Source organism: Staurois parvus, unplaced genomic scaffold (assembly GCF_062004578.1).
Source record: "Staurois parvus isolate SC_StPar_1 unplaced genomic scaffold, SC_StPar_1.0 ptg000586l, whole genome shotgun sequence".
NCBI lineage: Eukaryota > Metazoa > Chordata > Amphibia > Anura > Ranidae > Staurois > Staurois parvus.
This window is the reverse complement of record NW_028318382.1, coordinates 925,653-948,266: the sequence shown is the minus strand read 5'-3', so window position 1 is coordinate 948,266 and position 22,614 is coordinate 925,653. Positions and strand designations below refer to the sequence as shown.

General features: G+C 40.5%; 1 protein-coding gene across 21 annotated transcripts in view; it reads left to right on the top strand.

Annotated features, from left to right (window-relative positions):
• Nucleotides 1-22,614, top strand: part of CAMK2B (calcium/calmodulin dependent protein kinase II beta) — a 208,684-nt gene that overhangs the window by 91,068 nt on the left and 95,002 nt on the right. For all 21 annotated transcript variants that reach the window (XM_089692420.1, XM_089692427.1, XM_089692417.1 and 18 more), the window contains exon 3: nt 21,770-21,829. In XM_089692420.1, the coding sequence (XP_089548546.1) occupies nt 21,770-21,829 (60 nt within the window). The remainder of the gene's footprint in view (nt 1-21,769; nt 21,830-22,614) is intronic.

Here is a 22,614-nt window from a genome sequence, read left to right as displayed (position 1 = left end):
TAAAGCAGGATAGCCAATGAGCCTTCACCACTGCACCACCAGCCTGTAGTACCTTTCATTACCAGGCTATTTTTCAGTTTGTAGCACTGTGATCGTTTGACTGACAATCGCTCAGACATTAAAAGATAAGTTCACCTTTTGGACAAAAATAATAATTGCACATTTTTTGAAGGTAAAAATATGTGTATTTATTATTTTTGTCCAGAGGAGCTTGGAAAGCATTGCACCAGCGATCAGTAGATCTCTGATGCCTTGCAGGTCTCCTGCAGACCTGTCAGAATATCTGCTAGCCATATGGGATGTACAAGCAAGCAGATATTCTGACAGGAAGTTTAAACTAACTACCATGGCGCTGCACAGCGTGGAGTGTATAAAGGTTGTTTGAACCTGTCTTCTCTGATCCTCCTCTTATTTTACTGTCCCCAATCCATGCTCTGTTTGGTAGTAGGCATTGCTAGAGAGTAGTTGTTTTTTTTTTTTTTTGGGGGGGGGGGGGAGGGTTGCATGTGATCAGCAGAGGACCAATCAGCGCTGTCTGGTCAGAGAGTCAGGGGCCATGCAGCCTCCTAGAACAGTCAGGGGAAAAAGAAAACTCCTACAAGATTAACCAGTGCTTGGCCAGACACTGACAGAAGTCACAAGACTGCTGTCCACTTCTTCTACTGTCCCCAATCTATCTGCTGATAGAACAGAACCTTGGAGGCAAGCTGCACATGCTCAGTTAGTTTTCTTGGGATAGTGCATTTGATCAGCACAGGGCCAACCAGCACTGTCCAGACAAAGGGTCAGGGGTCCTGTAGCCTCATAGGACAATCAGGAGAAAATGAAAACTCCTCCTACAAGCTTTAACCAGTGCTCTGCTGGACACTGATAAAACGTACAAGACTGCTCTAACCGCTTATAATAAAAGGTATTTAGCAGTTTATATTTACTCAAATAGTTGCACTTCCATGTTCTGTGTACTGTGGGAGACCAGATAAAGTGAATGCAGGGTCCTGGGTTTAGTAACACTTTAAGGCACCAGGTATCAAATAATGACAACCACATATCAACATACATAATTTTATTTTTACATAATAAAAAAGATTGTACATAAAACGCATTCAAAAAGGAGGAGAAAAGAATCTGAATCATTAATACAGGTGTGCCCAAAACAAATATCAAGCCCTGTACAAGATTACAGTTGTAAGTTAAGATAGATAAATGCTCTGTCAAAAAAAGGCCCATGTACAGTGCTATAAATAAATTCTATACAAAGAGGGAGGAGAAGAGGGTCACCAATGTTGCAGTCCAAGCCACTTTATCAGGAGTAGTACTTATCAGAATCTATATTTCAATCCAAGATGCATGTGGCTATCCAGGAGTAACCATTAGCTCAAGATTCCCAGCGGGGGAGAGACACCCCTGGAACCATGCGCCATCCCCAAAGCAAAACCACTGGAGCATACTAGGACAGACGGGGCCATCACCTTTCCAACCTCCAACATTTGCAGCGTACCCATATAAAACAGACTGTTAAACATTTAGCAGATCAGGAAGATGTTCAAACACCACCAGCATCAGGAACATGCAGCATGGTCAGAGGGTTATGTTTAATGTCTCTGATGGTTGTGGTGTCCCTTATGTTTTCCACAATCTGCTTCTATCTCTATTGAGTGCAGCCTTGGTGTTTGTAGAGACTTTATCCAGCTTTCCCCAGCTTGGAATATTTGCCTTATATTTCAGTACTGTCATGAGGCTTCTTTACCCAGTGCACCCTATGTCTCTCATATCTCCTCCATTAAGAGAGATTGAGTGGCAAGCAGTGTACACATTGAATCAGTTTTTCCCAATGGAGTAGGGGGGCACACTCCTTCCCCCACCCCTGTTGGAAATGTTTTACTTCAGCTTCACAGAAGACTCAGGCTATTAACTTCCTCTATGCTGGAAGGTCCGCAGCAGGAAGAGGACGGGCATTTTTACAGTGAAGTTTTTAACAGGACCCAGCTGCTTCATAATACTTCATTATCAGTAAATTGTGTCACTAAAGCTCTAAGGACTTGTTTAGCTAAACTTCATATCTAAAAAAAAAATATATTGCAGCAGTGAAGTAGTTAAAGTAGACCTGAACTCAGAGTAAAGGAAACATCAGTACTTTTCTAGCTTTTGATCAAAATTCCTCTTCGAAAAAGCAGTGCACTTCCTAGGTGGTGAGTGTGCCTAGGCAGCTCTGTGCCTATAGCGTTACATCTGTATATCTGCAATGTGAGGTCGAAGGCACTGCTGCCTCTGACTGCTAGTCTCTTTGGTGATACCACCACTAGGCTGCTCACTGATCTCCTTGCTGGAGACCCTGACATGAGGGTGCAAAACACTGCCTGTACCAAAATTGCCACCACCACTAAGAGAGACAGTGCAGAACAAGGGATGATAAGTCAGTAGTGGGGAAAAGGTCAGCAGCATGGAAACCACAATGGGTAACTAAAGTTCAGTTGTTCTTTAAAGTTGAACTCCAGACACACTGCTAAGTACATAAAGTGCTTTGAAAAATTCGACTGAAATGCTGTGGCATGACTGAAAACTCTTCACCCCTGGTTCACATCTTTGCGGGTGGTGCCGCCGTGGATCCGCACAAACATCCATGCAGCCGCACCACCCGCACAGAGGAATGCGGACTCATGGGCGGGTACCATCAATTCTAATGGTATGCCTCCCGCACTGGAAATCGCAACCGTACTGGGAACCGAGGTTCCCGTGCGGGCTGCGTTTTAAGAAGAAGTGCAGGGACTTCTTCCCTGCGTGTCCCAGGGCATGGGAGTCCATTTAAATGAATGGGCTCTCGTACCCACGCAAAACGCCGTCCGCAGGAACGCAGAAATGTGAACCTAGCCTCAATGTGGCTGAATTAAAACAGTTCTGCAAAAAGAGTGGGCCAAAATGTGAAAGACTCATTGCCAGTTATCACAAAAGCTTGATAGCAGTTGTTGCCACCAACCAGTGATTAGGTTTAGGGGGCAATTATCTTTTCACACAGGGCCGGGCAGGTTTGGACAGCTTTTTTCCCTTAAATTAAATAATCATCTAAAAACTGCATTTTGTATGTACTGAGGTTATCTTTGTGAAATATTAAAATTTGTTTGATGATCTGAATCATTTAAGTGTGACAAATATGCAAAAAAAAAAACCCAGGAAGGGGGCAAATACTTTTTCACAGCACTGCAGGTACATACAGTATATGGGAGCTTTTACACCTCCCAAATTATTATATTTTCTGTCCATCAAGCAGACCTGTTTTTTTCTCTACTGCATTTAAGAAATCCATCTCGGCCTTGTCACTCCCCCAGGAAAGTAAATTGTATACGTATAGCCTCCCCCCAACCTCCTAAAGCTGAACTCCAGGCAAACAGCTAAATACACATATGTAATACATATAAGGAAGCTTTTTTTTTATATTTCTGTTTATCCAGTTCTGAGATTTGCATTGATTGTGTTCTGCTGCAATGTTGTTTTACCTGCTAAAGGATATGTATTTCTGTCCATCTAGTCCTGAGATTTACACAGCTCTGCCACACAGCACAGTGCTGCCTTGCACGAAAGATGACCTGATATTTCTCTGCTGCAGTTTCACTTTGCTCACAGCTCTTTTCCATAACCTGACCCTGTGACTGGACAGTGAAAGGAGAAGCAGCACACCAATGAACTCATCTCTCTATAAATTTGTAATGTTCCTTGTTAGCACGTGTGCAATGTACACCTGATTTGCTCCTTGAACCACTTCTCAATTGTGAGCTATGCTGTACAGGAACTGCAAATGGCTGATATCAAATCAAAATCATGTATTCCCACTGCTTTCATAAAAAAAAACAATGTTTTATAAATACAGAGCTGTATTAATTTGTGCCTTTTATCTCTCCCTGGAGTTCAGCTTTAGTGTGCATTCACACTTACATTATATGTTGCAGTAAAGCATGTCAAAATCATTTTATTTCATTTTTAATAGCACTCCAACACACATATAAGCTAAGAAAAAATAGACCTACACTATAGCACACCAGAAACCACAAATGTGGATGCTCTGTGTGTTGTCAAATTTAGTACAGGTGTGTTTATTGTGCATTGCTGCATTTTGATAGTCCAACTCCCTGCCTCTACCACTTGATTTTTTTATCGGAATTTCTCTGTCTAGTCGAAAGTTTTGATTGTGTAGCTTACACTTGCTGACAGTGAAACTCCACATGTTCCCCTCAGAGAAATGTTAAAATAAAGATTTAATTACACTAATTCATTAAAGTCAGAAGGTTTTTCACCTTAATACATACTCTGCATATGCAGAGCAGGAAACGCAGCGATTCTTGTATGTTTCCCGCACTGCATAGCAATCGCACTGTCTTCATGCAATCTGCTGCGAGTGCCAATGTTAAGTTAACAACACCTCAGGTCACAAAACGCAATGCATTTGCCTGAATCGGATTGCATGGGTATGAACACCAATGCGATCCGATTCCGTTGCGGCAAAAAAAAAGGTGTGATTTGAGCCATAGAAAATGAATAGGCAAACTCCATTACCCCCTCCCCCCCCCCATTTTTTTTCTTTTTTCCCTCCTCTCCTCCCCTTTTCTTTTTCTGCATCTCTTCTCTATTTCCTCTCTTTTTTTATATATACAATTTTGGTGGTTCCCTTCTCAGTCATAGGTCTGTATAGATCCAACCTTTTCATTATATCCCCATCCTTGGGTTTGTGATTTGAGGTCTTACACGATCATTTGACCACCTGCTTTATTTACTGACTATTCATGGCCTATAAACGTAATTGAATTGTATTTACGTTATGCCTGTCACATACTGAAAGATGTACCTTGTACCAGGGGCGGACTGCCAACTCATGGGGCCCCCGGGCAATAGGGGATCATGGGGCCCCTGTGTCCTCTCCCACACTCAAACCACACCCAAAAAAGCCTATGAAAGGTACCAGGGACATGCAGTGCCCGAGTTCCCCAATGGTCAGTCCGCCCCTGCCTTGTACTCATGGATGCTTCTTCTTTAACTCTGTATTTTGATTGTTTTGGGTACTGCCTTTTTGGTTAAACAAAATTTGTAAAATGAGGTGAGGTTCCTGAGCTAATCACATGCAGTTCCACAGTGTGAACCAGGGCTTAAGGTAAAAAATCTTCTGTATACAGCTTCCCCCAACCCACCTTATACTTACCTGAGCCCGATCTCAATTCAGTGCTCTGCCCGACAGCAGCAACTCTCTCGGCACACTCTCTCCTAACTGGACAGAGAGGCAGCAGCAGGAGCCAACGGCCAGTAAGCACAGAGGCAGGGGGTGGGGCCAAACCATGCTCTTTACACACAGAGCGCGACTCGTGATTGAGCCCGCACAAGTGCCTCCATAGCAAGCAGCTTGGGGGCACTCAGCAGGGGGCAGGGGCCAGATGAATCGGTGGGAGACCACAGAAGAGGAGGATCGGGGCTGCTCTTTGCAAAACCATTGCACAGAGCAGGTAAGTATGACATGTTTGTTAAAAAAAAAAATTAGGTTTACTATCATTTTAAGATTGTTTTTCACATACACCTTGTCGGATTTGGTTCACCTTGTGTAGCACAGTTATCTCATAACTCATGCTGTATAACCTCATTCCAGCCCTCAGCTGCTTTTCTAAGGGACTGACCTCAATCTTGGGTTATAAAAAGCTGCGTAGAAGGTGGGGCTAGGGAGAAGAAAAGAGACTGTTTACCATCACTGACATGGACTCACGTGGGAAAAGGTTACACTTGTGACTTCTTTAAGGACATTTTTCATTAACCCATGTGCACTTATCAATGCTGTAGCAATAATAATAACAATGATGCTAATTTACTAAGGGACAATTTACATCTATGCTTTATGCCAATGCACATTACAAGAGTTGACACATTGCCTTGCCATTCATTTTGAGTAACATCTCAACACACCAAGGAGACGCACATGCATTGCAACGCATGACAACACACCATAGTGCATTGCAGCAAAAATTATGTGCGATAATTGGAATATCTCTTTGTGTTGGAAGTCAATTGGTTACAATGGGCTATCTTAATGCAATGCACATAAAGTGGAACTTCACTTTCTTAATCAACATTGACTATTTGTAATCCTTATGCTGCTAGCATTAGTAAACCGACTGGAAATTATATCATATTTACTTGTATTCAACTTTTTTTATACATTTCTTCAGTTACTTCCTGGTTTCCATGCCTAGGCAAATGATGTCATACATCTCAGGAATCTTCAGTAGGGGAGGGGGGGTTCTCAGCTCAGCCTATGTTGGAACTAAGGGCAGATGGATTCCAGGAAGCAAATGTTACATGAATCATCTGCCCTTACTCAGGAGGGCCACTGCCAGAAATGCCAAGGGTGTTTTTCAAAGTAATTTCTCAGCAAAATAAAGCATGGAGACATGGATGGATGGATGGATGGGGGAGTTTGCCTTGAATATTAAAAAATAATTAACATTTTGGTTTGTGGTGCTCAGATGCAGTGCAGTGCTGCTTTAATGTGTAACATAGTGTGCAGTAATGCACTGCACAAATGTAAATAGGCTCTTAAAGCGGAGCTCCACCCAAAAGGGGAAGTTCCGCTTTAAGGACTGCTCCCCCACTCCCCATTAAGGATTGGCACCTTTGGGGGGCAGGGGGGGGAGCGGGTACCTGAATGTGACAGGTACCCGCTCCCATTTCCGGTTCGATCGCCTAGGCGATTGGAAGCAAAAGGTGTCCTTCCTCCCTCCCTGTAGTCTTTTGGGACACATGACAGGTCCCAGAAGACTACAGGACCATTCATGAAGCACAGTGCTACTCACACATGCGCAGTGGATACCCGGCTGTGAAGCCGCAAGCTATCACAGCCGGGTGCCCACACTGAAGATGCCAGCCTCCTGGAATACTGGACGGCCGGTAAAACAGGCTGTGGGGGACACACCGGGGGACTGAGGGACAGGTAAGTGGCTGTTTTTGTAGCTGCTGACTTTTATTTTTTGACAGGGCGAGTGGAACTCCGCTTTAAGGTATTTTGAATGATCACAGAATAAATTGTGTGAATATCCACTTCAATTATCCAATCATGTGCAGATGAAGTAACTAAACATATTGTAAAGTGCTGCACAAATTGTTGGCTCTATATAAATTTTGTATAATAATAATAAACTAGAATTTCTTTATACCAGATTGGAAGTGAATCACCATATTGGAAGCTGAGAATCTTTACACAATAAATTGTATTATTTTACCCACTCCAATCATCCAATCATGTCTAGAATTTGCTTTCACATAATTAGATAATTAAAGTGAATATTTACACAATATATTAAGTAAAGATTCTCAATTCCTCTAGTAAAGCAGCCTCAAAATGTATGTAAACCCTAACAATGAGCTTCTGTTATTTGCTCCATGTTGTTCTTTTGAACTTGGAGGCCGAAAAACCATTAACTGCTTGTTTTGCCTAGGGGATGATGAAGGTGATATACTTATCTGATCTCTCACTCCCTGGGCAGCCAGCACTGTCCTCCGCTGTCCAATGATCCAGAATGCAGGCAAGCCCTATGCTCTCTCCCTCCCCATAGGCTCAGAGACAGCAGATGTAACCTATGGCTCCTGCCAGTCACAACCAGTGAGGAAGGAGAGGGGATGGGTCTGAGTCACACTCTGGTGGGCACTCAGCTGGGGGAAGGAGCCTGGAGTTCAGCGGGGGGACCCCACAGGAGGAGGATCATGGCTACTCTGTGCAACAGCATTGCACAAAGCAGGTAAATATAACATTTGTTATTTTTTTAAAAATTGGTTCACTTTATGCTGACAGGTTGCTTTGCTTATTTGTGAATAATAGATATATATGATAATAGAGTAAAGTTTGGAACAGCTGTACAAAATATAGAGCCCCAGACAAATCTTGAGTGATGTAACATGTAGGACAGTCAGTTGGTGCACAATCTAGGAGTGTAGCACTAACGTTTGTTCCCTGTGTCTCCAAAGAACGATATTTCATTCAGGACCGTAACAAGGAACTGAGAGACAAAAGTTTAGGCAACTTTTATATGCAGATGTTGATGACTGCACTTGTGAGTTTTTAATTTTTTCTTAAATAAATATATAAATAAATAAATAAATAAAGTCTTTATGCTCTGAGTTGTCCTATCCCATTTCTCTGAGTTTGTGTAAACTGTGCCCTGTAAGTTTAAATGTTATACCCGTATTCAGATTGTAACGTATAACCTATTACTGTTAAAGCAAACCCCAACCCCCCATCCCCAATCCCTGTTGTGACAGCGAGCCAGGGATCCTCTCCCCACACCCGCTATCACAATTTTAAAAAAGTGGCTGTGCGAGGCTCTGCTAACCCAGCTGTGTCATTTAGTCACAGAGATTTGTGCATGGGAGAACTACAAGTACCGATAGCCAGGCCTTTGCGGTCATTGGCTTGTAGTTCCCAATGAAATACCAGGGCGCTGATGAGCACTCTAGGTATTTCACTGATGATTTCTGTCATTATGCAACTGCCTCCAAATGAGGTACGAGCAGACAGCTTACACTGAAAGCAGGCTCCTAGTAAAAAAAATAAAAACTGCAAATTTTCTTACCTGAAAACAGATGTACATTTATTTTTATTTTTTTTTACAAAGGTGAAATTATCCTTTAAGATCAAGAAGATCAAGCACATTGGATTTTTGAACACTGTGTGCACACTAATTATGGACACTGGATTATGAATGCTGTGTGGACTTTGAGTTTTATATAAGTACTGAATTATAGCTGATATGGATTTTTTTGTATATTGTTTATGACATTAATGGATTTGAGTTGAGCAGTATTGGTTATGCGCTGGCTTTATGGTGACACTTGCTTTGTATGTACAATTTTATATATTCAATTACTTTTATTCATGTTGGTTGATGCTCTATTAGATGAGGAAAAGATTTTATACATTTTTTTCTTAAGCTTTTGAGCTTCTGTAACTTAGATAGGTAATTTTGTGAAAGGGTATTTGCATTCTTTTTGGCTTAAGGGTCCATTTAGCGTGTGGGCAGCTGTCTGTTTTGGGCTGCAGTCACATGTGGCAGGGGCACATTTTGCCACATCATACAGTTGTTTTTTTCTTTTCTATTTTTGACAACCTTATGTGAAGTGCACAAAGTGACACTTCACTCATGCCAGCGCACTGCAGCGAGGTGCATTGCGCTGCAATCCAGTGCACTGCAATAAAATGCAGCATACCTGCCTCACTGCAGCGCACCTCCGGGCTGCATTGCTGTGGGAACAGAGCACGTAGAAAACAATTGTTTTCTATGCGTCCAAGCAGTGACTGCTGTACTTGAGAAAATGCCAGTCAAAGCACTAGTGTGAAGGTGCCCACAAAATTTAATGGGGTTAATTTACTAAAGGTAAATCTACTGTGCACAGCAAGTGCATCTGCAAGTGCACTTGCTTTAGATCCGAGGGGAAGCTCTGAAATGAGGCGAAGCTCTGCTGATTTCTTTCATTCAATCATGTGCAAGCAAAAATACTGGTATTTTATTTCCTTGCACGTTCCTCTCTGATCTAGAGCAACTGCACTTTCAGTGTACTTCTTAGTGCACTTGGAGTGCACTTTCAGTGCACAGCCTATTTTCCTTTAGTAAATCATCCCCAACATATTGTCGGGACACATGCAGAAAAGGCACCTTAATCAGCAGGTGTGTGTTTATGATCAGTAGTTTAAAATTGCAGCTCACTAGTTCTTAGAGTTTTATTGTTACTGTTAATTTTCAGCTTACTTTGACAAGCTGTCCAGACAAAGTAACAGTTAGTGAATGGAGACAAGCCATTTAACATCGAAAGGCGTGATTGTAATGGTCAACTTTTAGTCTAGGTTCACACCTATGCAGGTTGCGTTTGAGGCGTTTCTACATTGCAATTTGCATTGCGTTTTGCGTTTTTGATGCATTTTTGATGTGTACTGCGTTTTTTTTTTTCTTTTTTAAATTCTTCTTGTTGCTAGGCAGATTTTAAATGCAAAATGCATAAAAAAATGCAGCAGAAACACAGTAAAAACGCAGCATTCTCATTGAAGTCTATAGAACCAAAAACGCAATGTGTTGCGTTCACAAAAGTCAAAAAAGCGCCGGGTGAAAACGCGGAAATGTGAACCTTTCCCGTAAGAAATAATGTTAAATGGACTGTACTGTGGTTCTGCAAAATGTGGCAGAAAACGCTTAGGTGTGAACGTAGGGTTAGGCCTTGTCAATACGGGGCGATTTAACCTGTGTCCCATGCAGGGCTGTGTTTTACTGGCAAAGGGATGTTTTTTGGGTTTACTAACGCTTCAACTGTTTTTGTTTTCTTGTTAACAGCAACATTTTTTCTGCACATTGATTTATAGTACTAATATAATATAGTGCACAACTATTTTCTTTCATGTATTTGCACTGAAAAACAAATTACAGAGAAAGTGCTTGTGACTGCATTCTGCCCAGTGCAGTCATGGTCCTGCTCAGGCTGGAGGAGATCATAGACACTAATTACTCAGTCTTTGGTGCAGTGGTTCGAGCTGGAGCCAAAATTCAGACAGCAACCAATAGGCAATAGCTGCTGGAGATTTGTGTGGGATGACATATGAAGTACTTGTGGTGGCATAAAGCCAGACGTGTTTGTTCTCAGGATGTTGCTGTGTAACATTTCCACATACAGTAGGCTGCTTTAAAGCTAAACTCCAGTATAAGTAAATACTGTTTAAACATATGAGCCATGTGTGTACGTAAGGTATAATTAATGGCAAAACTTTTTTTTTTAGTTTTGGATAGAGTAGAAAGCAATTAGTACACCTATTAAGCTTCTATTGCTGCCTATGTTCCCATAATGGAAAATCACCCTCTATAGTTGTCCTATTTACCTTTATCATTGAAAGTGAAATAAAAGAAAATCCCACATTTTGGGTTGTCTCCAGAAAGGTAATAGAAGGGAAATCTTCCAATTGGGCCCTTAATTTGCAGGGACTTCCTCTCACTTCAGATTTTGGCTATGGGACAGGAACTGATGGTTAATCTCCCCAATGGGACACAGATGGCAAAAAAACTGACAAAGGTTATAACCCTCCCTTACTTTACTCTACCCAAAATTTAAAAAAAAGTTTTGCCTATAGTTCTACTTTAAGTTTAATCTGGGTTTTTTTGACAATTTTTGCATATACAGGATATAGCATATCCAAATAAAGAAAATTCGGGCATGAGGAATATATTGACCTAACTGATATATCAACTGATATATCCAAAACATAGGAAGTGAACATAGAGTAAGTACCAATACAACTTGAAAACCTAAATAGGTAACGAAAAGTTTACCATAAGATTGGAAATACTTTAATACAGGCTCCCAGAGTAAATGGAGACATATGCTTGTCAGCTGGATCAAATATATTCTAACCCAAGGTGCAAAAAAGATGGAGAATCTGACAGTACAGTTGTGGTGAGAAGAAATAAATAGGAGGTCCCCATGGAGAATCTGACAGTACAGTCATGGAGAGAATAAATAAAAAGGAGGTCCTCAAGAGTTTTAGGGTATAGGGCTGCTTTTGGAGTTAAGCTGCTACACTTTGATAGATGTGATGCTAATCTAAACAAAATGTTATAGTTGCACTCCTGTGCTCTGGAAGATATTGAGGCCTTGTGTGTAAATGTTGAAATCTTATCCCAGTCCAGTTCATCCTTCGTGAGGTTAAGTTCCCCTTGCCATTTAGAGAGGAAGAATGGGAAGTATGGGTTCCATGGATAAGCATTTCTCAGTTTTTACACCAAGATAGTGCATTTGCACTGTCAGATTGGAGAAGCAAGGATTCATGTGGTCTGTGGAGCATATCCTGTGCTGGTACGAAATAATGACCAATTTGTAAGTATTCTCAGCAGGCCGGCGAGGGGTTATGACAAACTGGTAGAAGTCTAAATAAAGTTAACAGAGTACCCTGTGTCACCGTATGAGCGAGGAAAGTGTTAGGAATCTTAGTCTCTAATAGGAAGTGAGATGTACGCAGAGTTGGGGGAAAAGGATAACTAAATAACGATGTTAAGACTCTAGGCCAAGTAGACAACCGTCCTTTATGTAGGTAAGTGTCCTAGACACATAGTGTGTATGAAGCCAAAAGGGGTCGGGAATCTGTGGGGTGGGGGTGATGTGGGGGTATTGTGCCAGAAGGGTCTGTGATAGAGATGTAAGTTCCAGGGTAATGAGATTATTTTCCAGGACAGTCCATAATTTAGCTGAGTTACCATGAAGCCAGTCTAGGATGCTAATCAGGGAGGACACATGAAGGTATAATGATAAATGAGGGAGCACAGATAGCCCCCCTCACATTGCAAACAATGGTGTTTATGTTGTGTATGAAACCTGACGAAGGAGGGACAGGAAACACTTAGAGCAGTTTAGGTAATATATTCATTTTTATGTTTATGCACCCAAACCATGAAAAATATGTTTTGTTGCACGTTTTTAGGCAAGTACAGATTGTGTGAAGAAGGGATTTGGAGTTCAGAGCCCTCTTGGGATAGTAGTGAAATGTTTAAGGCCTCTGTTTTGTCATAATTAACTTTAATGTTACTAGCCCAAATACCTCGAACTCTTCAATTATAGTATAGTTCTACTTTAACTGAATCTTGGTGAGCTTTGTGTGTTTTCTTTCAGATCTGTGCAGTAATCCAGTGTGAAATGTTGCCTCTGTGCAGGAGCTTCCTGTAATAAAGACCAGTCACTGCTGCTTTCTCTCTTTGTGCAGGGTGACTGGCCTTGTATCTTGCCCTTCCACTAATCGGTTGCCTATAGTTGGTGGACCTGCTGGGCCCCTTCCACATCTCAGTTTTCTGCATAGACTATGTGCAGCACAGTGATGATGTCACTGTTACTCTTTTTTCACTAAGGTACTAACCAGGTTATAAAAGGCATGTGATGAACACAAAGTGAATTTACAGTACTGTGCAAAAGTTATAGGCATTTGTGAAAAATGCTGTAAATTAAGAATGCTTTCAGAAGTAGAAGTGTTAATAGGTTATTTTTATCAATAAACAAAATGGAAAGTAAATGAACAGAAGAGAAATCCAAATCAAATCAATATTGGCGTGACTATCCTTTGCCTTCAAAACAGCATAAATTCTTCTAGGTACACTTGCACACAATTTTTGAAGAAACTCTGCATGTAGGTTGTTCCAAACACATTGGAGAACTAACCGTATATCTTCTGTGGATATAGGCTGCCTTAAATCTATGTCTCTTGTAATCCCAGACAGACTTGATGTTGAAATCAGGATTCTGTGGGGGCCAAACCACCACTTCCAGGAATCCTTGTTCTTTTTTACACAGAAGATAGTTCTTAATGACATTGGCTGTATGTGTGAGGTCGTTGTTCTGATGCAGAATAAATTTGGGGATAATCACCTGCCTCCCTGATGATATGACATGATGGATAAGTATCTGCCTGTATTTGTCAGCATTGAAGACACGATTGATTCTGACCAAATCTCCATTTCCATTTGCAGAAATGCTGCCCCAAAATTGCATGGAACCTCCACCATGCTTCACCTTTCTAGCTGCAGAAATTCATTATTGTACCATTCTCGAGCCCTTCAGCGAACAACCTGCCTCCTGGTATACCCACATATTTCAAATTTTGAATCAGTCCAGAGCACCTGCTGCCATTTTTCTGCACCCAAGTTCCTATGTTTTTATGCATAGTTGAGTTGCTTAGCCTTGTTTCCACATTGGAGGTATGTTTTTTTTTTGGCTGCAATTCTTCCATAAAGACCACTTCTGGCCAGATTTCTCTAGACAGTAGATGGGTGTACCTGGGTCCCACTGTTTTCTGCCAGTTCTGTCCTGATGGCACTGTTGGAAATCTTCTGATGTCGAAGGGAAGTAAGCATGATGTATCTTTCATCTGCTGCCTTATGTTTTCTTGGCCAACCACCGCATCTGTGGTTCTCAATGTTGCCTGTTTCTTTGTGGTTCTTCAAAAGAGCTTGATGAATTGAATTGATGCTGGTTTGAAGCCAAAGGGTAGTTACACCTAATATTGATTTGATTTAGATTTTTCTTCTGTTTGTTCTCTTTGCATTTTGTACATTGATAAAAATAAACAATTAAAATATATATTTTTGAAAGCATTCTTACTGTCATGTTTCACATGACTGTCATATGCCTTTAAGTGTTCTCTATATTTTGTCTCTGCTCCTCCCTTTCCTCTGGTTTAGTTATTGCTGTATAGATAGCCAACCCCTTTTCCCAGTAAGGCATTGCAGCTTCTAGCCTCATGTCATGAAGCAGATCACATTATGATCTTTTGACCTATCAGATGTTCATTGTTGTAAGATTTTCTCAGTTTATGGAATAAACTTCACAAGATCTACAAGGTATCATCCGATTGAGTCACTGCCTGTGGTATTCAACTAAGATTGGAGTTATCACTATCTCATCACAACTGTAAGTTACAGAGATCACACTTTCAATGCTTAGATTGGAGAGATAGAACACTTACTGTACAGCATTTTTTCACATATAACTTTTGCACAGTACTGTATATCTTTTGTGGATATTGAGGAATATATTTCAATGAAAGTTTTTGATCCCAACGTTCAGCTTTAGGTTATAAGCTCTTAAGAGCAGGACCTACCTAGCCCTACTATATTGAATTGTAGTGTACCAGTACTTTCTCCCTTTATTTTGTAACGTGGTGCACAAACTGTTGGCGCTATGTAAATCATGTATTAAAATATTAATAATTTAGAAATGTCAATTTTGCCTAAGCAGTACCTTGAAAAATGTATACTTTGTTTTGAAATCCTGAAAAATAGTAGTGTACTTCCTGGCATGTGAGGGTGCCCATGCACTTCTGTGCCCACAGCCTCATAGCTGCATATCTGCAGTGTGAGAGCCACTTCTTCCTTTGGCTGAGATTTGAAGTGATATTTGGTGATGTCACCACCGAGCTGCTTGCTGGAAAATAATCTGTGGGTAAAGACCTATACTGCATTCATATTCCTGTTTCCTCCTACTCCTCTGCTGCTTCTTGAATGTTCCCTCACCAACTATCAGATTACCAGTCATCAGGGGGCAGCTCTAACATGAGAAAGCAAAGCCCTGCCTTTACCATGATGACAGCCTCCACAAACAGACACAATGGGGTTGATTTACTAAAGGCAAATAGACTGTGCACTTTGCAAGTGCAGTTGCTCCAGAGCTTGGTAAGTGAAAAGAAGCTCGAATGACTTCCATCATTCAATGAAGTGCATGCAAAAAATTCAGTTTTTTTTTAAATTTCCTTGCATGTGATTGGGTATTCTTTGCAAAGCGAAGCTTTACCTCATTTACTAAGCTCTGGAGCAACTGCACTTGCACAATGCACAGTCTTTTTGCCTTTAGTAAATAAACCCCAATGTGAAACAAGGCATGGTTAGTTCTGTAATGGGAAATAGGTCAGCTGCAGGGAGCCCACAACCAATACTGTTGACAAGTCATTTCCCCTCTGCTTGTTTGTTATGGTACATATAATTATTCTTTTGATAGCTGTCTTTTTCACATTATTTTTAGGTTAACATATATCATGATGGGTGGGTTTTAAAAGCAATATACTCACTTTCAGCATAATGCACGTGAGACAAAAAGAATAGCACAAAAAAACCTCTCAATTGAATATATCTTGCTTAAAAAAACAACAGGGAGTTATGGGCAACTACCAGGATAGGTTACTATTAATCTAAGGCAATGATCTCCAAACTGCAGCCCGGGGGCCCGGATGTGGCCCTGTGCTTTCTTTTATCTGGCTTGGGGCACTATTTAATCCACTGACACCAATGAATTCCTCCCAATGATACCAACAATGGGGTACATTTCCAACCAATGACACCAACAATGGGGCACAGTTCACCCCAATGATACCAAGAATGGAGCCCAGTGACACCAATGATGGGGCACAATTCCTCTCACAAACACCAAAGATGGGGCATTGTTTATTCCCACTGATGCAGGGACATTTACCGGTCCGGACCCCCTAAAGTCAGTAAACTGGCCCTTTGCTTAGAAAGTTTGGAGACCCCTGATCTAAGGTAACAGATTGCTACAGATGTGGATGTTGAATAGCAAGATGTGGATTCTCAAAACTGATTATATAGTTGAACTCAAAATTTAAGAGCTCATTTAGAAATGTGCTCATATAGGTATGTTCAAATACAGGTGTAACAGAAATTTACAATCCATATATTCATGTTCTAAAGACCTGGATTATAAATTATTAAATGATAATATTTTTGCACTCTAACCACAAGATATTATATGGTTTTTGGTAATGTTATAGCTAGGCAAGTTAACACTTGCTACCCTCTTCATCTATTCCCCCTATTTCCTAAGTTGATGCCTAATTTCACTTAGGCAACCCATACATCATGCATTTTTTTTGTTTAACCAGAAGGTTGAAAGAAAGAAAATGCCTTGATTCCCCCATCCATACATTAGATGTGGATGGGGGAATCCCTCCAGCTGAGCTATTGTATTCTGACTGCAGGGATCCTTCTGTGTTGTCAAAATACAATGATGAGTGTTGGCAGGCTAATTGTACACTGTCCATTGATCAACTTGTGTACAACCAGCCTCTCCACGCATGGATTGAAATTTGGCTGGTCCTTGCTGAACGGGCCGAATTTCAATGTATGTCCGGCTTTGCACCTAGCCAGTGGTGTGTTTTCTTCTTTAAAGTAAGATTGTTAATAATTCCGTGTATGCTAAGCAGTAGTAGACTTTGATGTATGGTCTGGATACTGGACATGGTTGATAACATAATATTGACAAGAAAAGTGAAAGCTTCTTGGTTCATAATACTCAGAAAGGACTTCATTCATCCTGGAATTTGTCACGCATATGTGCAGGCAGCCAATTTGGAAGCCAGGCTACTAGTTTAAAAATGTAATACCTTGAAATAACTAACTCAGCTATTTGGAATGGACTCTAGAGAACTGAAAACTAGCTACTGGACAAATTGGTAACAACAGCGGCTTTCTCAAAATATGACTCAAATCATGTTGCCATACTTAACATATTCATTACTTACAAGGGTTCTGGCCACAAAGTACAGGGAATGAAGAGGTCAATAAGGGATAAACTACCAGGCCCACGGGCATACTTGCAGCTGACTTGAACAGACTGCCAAGCTAAGAAATGACTTGAGGCATTCTGCTATTTTGAAGAGCTTATATGGATTGCAAGATGAACTGCCATACAGGCATAAGATCGGCAGTAACGTAGAAGTAGGTTCTCAGGTCCTGCATACTTCTACCTCTTAGGGGCAAGGATCTGAAACAACTAACACATTTCTATAAACACACTTATACAAAGAGATTCTAAAATGACAGAACATGTGAAGAGATTGCTACCGTTGAATATCAGTAGCATGTCCCTGTTCTTGATGGTGTTATTAGGTTGCAAATGCAGGTACATGTAGGTCCCACATGGAAAGGACAGATGATGATTTCAAATTATATTATTCTGGTTTAACGTGCAATTAACATATCTGTGAACTAGGTTTATGAATGGTCTGCTGTGTCTCTTTTATACACATTAATATTGTGCATGACTGGTTTAGTATTATTACATTATGTAGTGTTGTTATTCTTAAAGCAAACCTGTGCTTTACCAATTCATGAAAAAGCATCAAGTTTGCTTTAAAGTTTATGTGAATAAATACCTTGTAAAACAACCCATTCAGTTTAAAATAGAAATTCTAGGCAAAACATTTGTGTGTAAACGAGGGTAAAATAATTATTGAATGTGTCACCATTTTTCTCTGTAAATATATTTCTAAAAGTGCTATTGACATGAAATTTTCACCACATGTCGGTAACAACCCATGCAATCTATACATACAAAGAAACCAAAACAAATACGTTCAGAAATTAAGTTATGTGTAATAAAATGAAATGACACAGGGAAAAAGAATTTAACACATAAAGAAAGAGAGGTGCAAAAAAGGCATGGAACGCCAAGACATCAGCTGAAATCTATCAGTAATTAAAAAGCAACCCTGCCCCTTTTCAGTGCAAATTAATATCAGCTGGTTCAGTCTCAACTGATGGCCTATAAAAAGGTGTCTCGTTATCAAGGTGTCAATCTCATGATGGGTAAAAGCAAAGAGCTCTCTCTTAAAACCTTCACAACCTTATTGTTGCAAAACATACTGATGGCATTGGTTACAGAAAGATTTCTAAACTTCTGAATGTTCCAGTGAGCACTGTTGGGACCACAATCCAGAAATGGAAAGAACATCATTTCACCATAAACCTGGCACGACCAGGTGCTCTTCACAAGAATTCTGACAGAGAAGTGAGAAGAATTATCAGAAGAGTTGTCCAAGAGCCAAGGACCACTTTTGGAGAGCTTCAGAAAGATCTGGAATTAGCAGGTACAATTGTTTCAAAGAAAACAATCAGTACCGCCGACATGGCCTGTATGCACGCTCAACGTGCAAGACTCCATTGCTGTAGAAAAAGCATGTTGAAGCTCATTTAAAAGTTATTGCACAACATTTACACAAGTCTGTGAAATACTGGGAGAATATAGTTTGGTTAGATGAGACCAAAATTGAACTCTTTGGATGCCATAACACACACCATGTTTGGAGGTCAAATGGTTCTGCACATCACCCCAAAAACACCATCCCAACAATGAAGTTTGGAGGTGGGAACATCATGGTGTGGGGTTGTTTTTCAGCATATGGTACTGGCAAACTTCATCTCATTAAAGGAAGGATGAATGGAAAAATGTATCAAGACATTCTTTATAACAATCTGCTGCCATCTACCAGGGTAATGAAGATGAAACAAGGGTGGACATTTCAGCAAGACAATGATCCCAAACACAAAGCCAAGGAAACTCTCAGTCGGTTTCAAAGAAAGAAAATAAAGCTGCTAGAATGGCCCAGCCAATCATCTGACTGGAATCCAATAGAAAATCTATGGAAAGAACTAAATATCAGAGTTGATAGAAGAGGCCCACAGAACCATCAAGATTTAAAGACTGTGTGCAAGAATGGGCCAAAATCACACCTGAGCAATGCATGCGACTAATTTCTCTATACAGGAGGCATCTTGAAGCTATCATTACCAACAAAGGATTTTGTACAAAGTATTAAATCAATTTCAGTTAGCGTGTGCAATAATTTTTCCCTGTGTCATAACATTTTATTACACAGAACTTAATTTCTGAACTTATTTGTTTGTATGTTTGGATTGCATGGGTTGTATCCGACACGCGGTAAAAATTTCATGTCAATAGCACCTTTAGAAATATATTTACCTAGCAAAACGTGTTCAATACTTATTTTACCTGCTCTCTCTCTCTCTCTCTCTCTCTATATATATATATATATATATATATATATACACACTATATTGGCAAAAGTATTGGGACACCCCTCCAAATCATTGGATTCAGGTGTTCCCATCACCTCCATGGGCACAGGTATATAAAATCAAGCAATTAGCCATGCAGACTGCTTCTACAAACGTTTGTGAAAGAATGGGTTGCTCTCAGGAACTCAGTGAATTCAAGCATGGTACTGTGATAGGTTGCCACCTGTGCAATAAGTCCATCTGTGAAATTTCCTTGCAACTCAGCTATGAAGTGATAGGCCACGTAAAATAAGCACAGAAGTCGCCAACTGTCTGCAGAGTCAGTAGCTAAGGACCTCCAAACTTCGTGTGGCCTTCAGAGTAGCTCAACAACAGTTCGTAGAGAGCTTCATGGAATAGGTTTCCATGGCCAAGCAGCTGCATCCAAGCCTTACATCACCAAGTGCAATGCAAAGCATTGGATGCAATGGTGTAAAGCACACCGCCACTAGACTCTAGAGCAGTGGAGATGTGTTCTCTGGAGTAAGGAATCACGATTCTCTCTCTGGGAATCTGATGGACGTGTCTGGGTTTGCTGGTTGCCAGGGGAACGGTACTTGCCTGACTACATTGTGCCAAGTGTAAAGTTTGGTGGAGGGGGAATATGGTGTGGGGTTGTAGAAGCCAGGATTACTATCGCTTTAAAAAAATAAAATAATTAACAGCTAATACGAAACTGAAACGTACAAGAAAACTGCATATTGACATATGGAAGACCTGTAAATATTTTGGAGTGTTGATAAGAGGTTATATATGATTGTATTTTTAACAATATATTGTGCCACAGAAAATTATATGCAGTAATGTAAAGGCTTGTAAGGTTTGATCTGTGCAGTGATGGTAAGCACTGTTTTCAAGGATGAATACTTAGTAAACAAGGTACTGCATACAAGGCATTCCATTTTGTGCTAACTAATTATGTCACCAAAGTATCAAGAGCAGGTTTCTTGCTTTAGAATGCATATGGACAAATTAGACTTCTAAAAAAAACAAGAGCAGAAGATAACTTCAATAATTTCCTCGTGCTTAAAACAATCCATAAACACAGGCATACGGGGAACCAAAATTACTGTATACGCAAATCTCAACATTTCCTGTAAAACGTGATCCTGTTTCGTCATGACTCACAAGCCATCTTATTGGTTAGTGAGGCCATTAGAGAGGCAAAGGTGATAATGTGAAAGGTCAAAATTTCTAAATAAATTCAGATTCATTACTATAGGGCCCTGAGGGAGGCAGGAGAGTTAAATTACAATGTATAGTAATATAAGCATCAAAACAAACAGCAATGACTTGCTCCAATATTCATACAGATGACACCATAGCAATACTTTGGTAATACATGGGCAAATATGCCAATATACAGGTAACACACTGGTGATTGTGGCAATAGATGGACAACATACAGCAATTAAAACAAACTATTGATAACCCACTGGCAAGAATGAGAATACTTGGGTAACAAGTGGGTGACAGATGCAACTATGACAACAGGTGGTTGACAAATATGGGTAACACACCTGCTATTTGACAATTCATGGTCACCAAACAGGCATACTTGACATTACAGGCATATCTGGAAATCCATATTCAACAATACATGGGCAACTACATGAATAGTTATGGAAATAAGTGGGCAACAAGTAGCATGAGCAGCAAACAGGCCATTGTGACAATTCATAGGCAATACATGGGCAACAAACAGGCAACAGTTGCAAGAAAATGCAAGACCAATAACTAGAGACCAGTTACCAGATACTCTGTCATTTTATTGAATAACCAAAATGTAAAAGGAAAACAAAGAGTTCACACATGCTTACGTGTAGCCACTTCCAACTCAAATATTCAAAGGTCTTTTGATGCAAATTAATTTATGAATTCTTTTGGCGTGCTTAGCTGGATTAAAAAGGGGAGAGAACTTTAATTAAAGCAAATGGAAACACAAAGCAAAAAAGAGAAACAATTTGTTAACTGTAAATAACAAAATGAAAATATCTGGCTTGAGCATAAGCAATGTACTTATGTTCATGGTTCCATGTACTAATAGATATGGTTTAAAGCATGGAAGTGCATTTTGAGACATACCGTAACGCAGGGGCGGACTGACCATTTGGAAACTCGGGCGCTGCCCGAGGGCCCGGGGTCAGTAGGGGGCCCCATGAGATGCCCCTGGTACCTTTTTCATAGGCTTTTTTTAGTTTGGGCAAGGACACAGGGGCCCCATGATCTCCTATTGCCCAGGGGCCTATGACTTGTCAGTGCCGTAACGGGTTTACATCCTATCAAGTAGTTCTCTATGATGAACACCAGTGACCTGCTTGGCACCTGTGCATTAATTGTATTTGTCTCTTCTCATTCTACAGATCATCAGAAACTAGAGAGAGAGGCCCGGATTTGTCGTCTATTAAAGCACCCAAATATTGGTAAGAGATAGTATATTGCCTTACTGATTTATCTCTTTTTTGATATCTCTAACATCAGTACCTATGAGTCACTACTGATGTAAAGTGACACTTGTTATTCCTTTTGCTATCCCTTCTAAAAGTGCATATAACTGTGCATAGACTGTTGTAAATTGTTTTATTTTCTTCATTCTTGGCTGAATAGTATTTGCTGTTTACAAGATTATCAAAAGTCATTGCAGCAAAAGGGCGTGCGGTACCTGAAACCCTTATAAGGGCTCTTGGCAGAAGTTGTGGTAAAAGTGCGATCTGTGGTGTGATGTATAACTTAGTCATCTCCAGAAGACTAAGCTCTGAACGGTGACATTTTTTACTGTCAAGTTTGAAAGTTTAAACACCTGATAAGTGAATAAAGTAAAACACATTCCTAGTGTGTAAGTGACTTTATTAACTCATCAGGTGTTTAAACTTTCAAACTTGGTGGTAAAAATTCCACCACTGAGAGCTTAGTCTCTGGGAGATGGGGGAGGATGTCTAAGCTTATCTGCTGCTCACACAATATTTAGGAAGCTGCTTGCACCCTCACTCGCCTTCTTAGGAACCTAGGGCATTCAGGTCACAGGGTACCTAGATGACCTTCTTCTGAAGGATTAACCTGCCTGAAAACTATCTGCAAATTTCCAAACAACTCTCCATATTCTTAGTGCCTAAGGCTGGGTAATAAACCTTCAAATGTCTGCACTCCAACCTTCTAGAATACTTAGGCCTCATTCTAGACATGGCCCAGGCAGAAGTTTCTCCCTGGA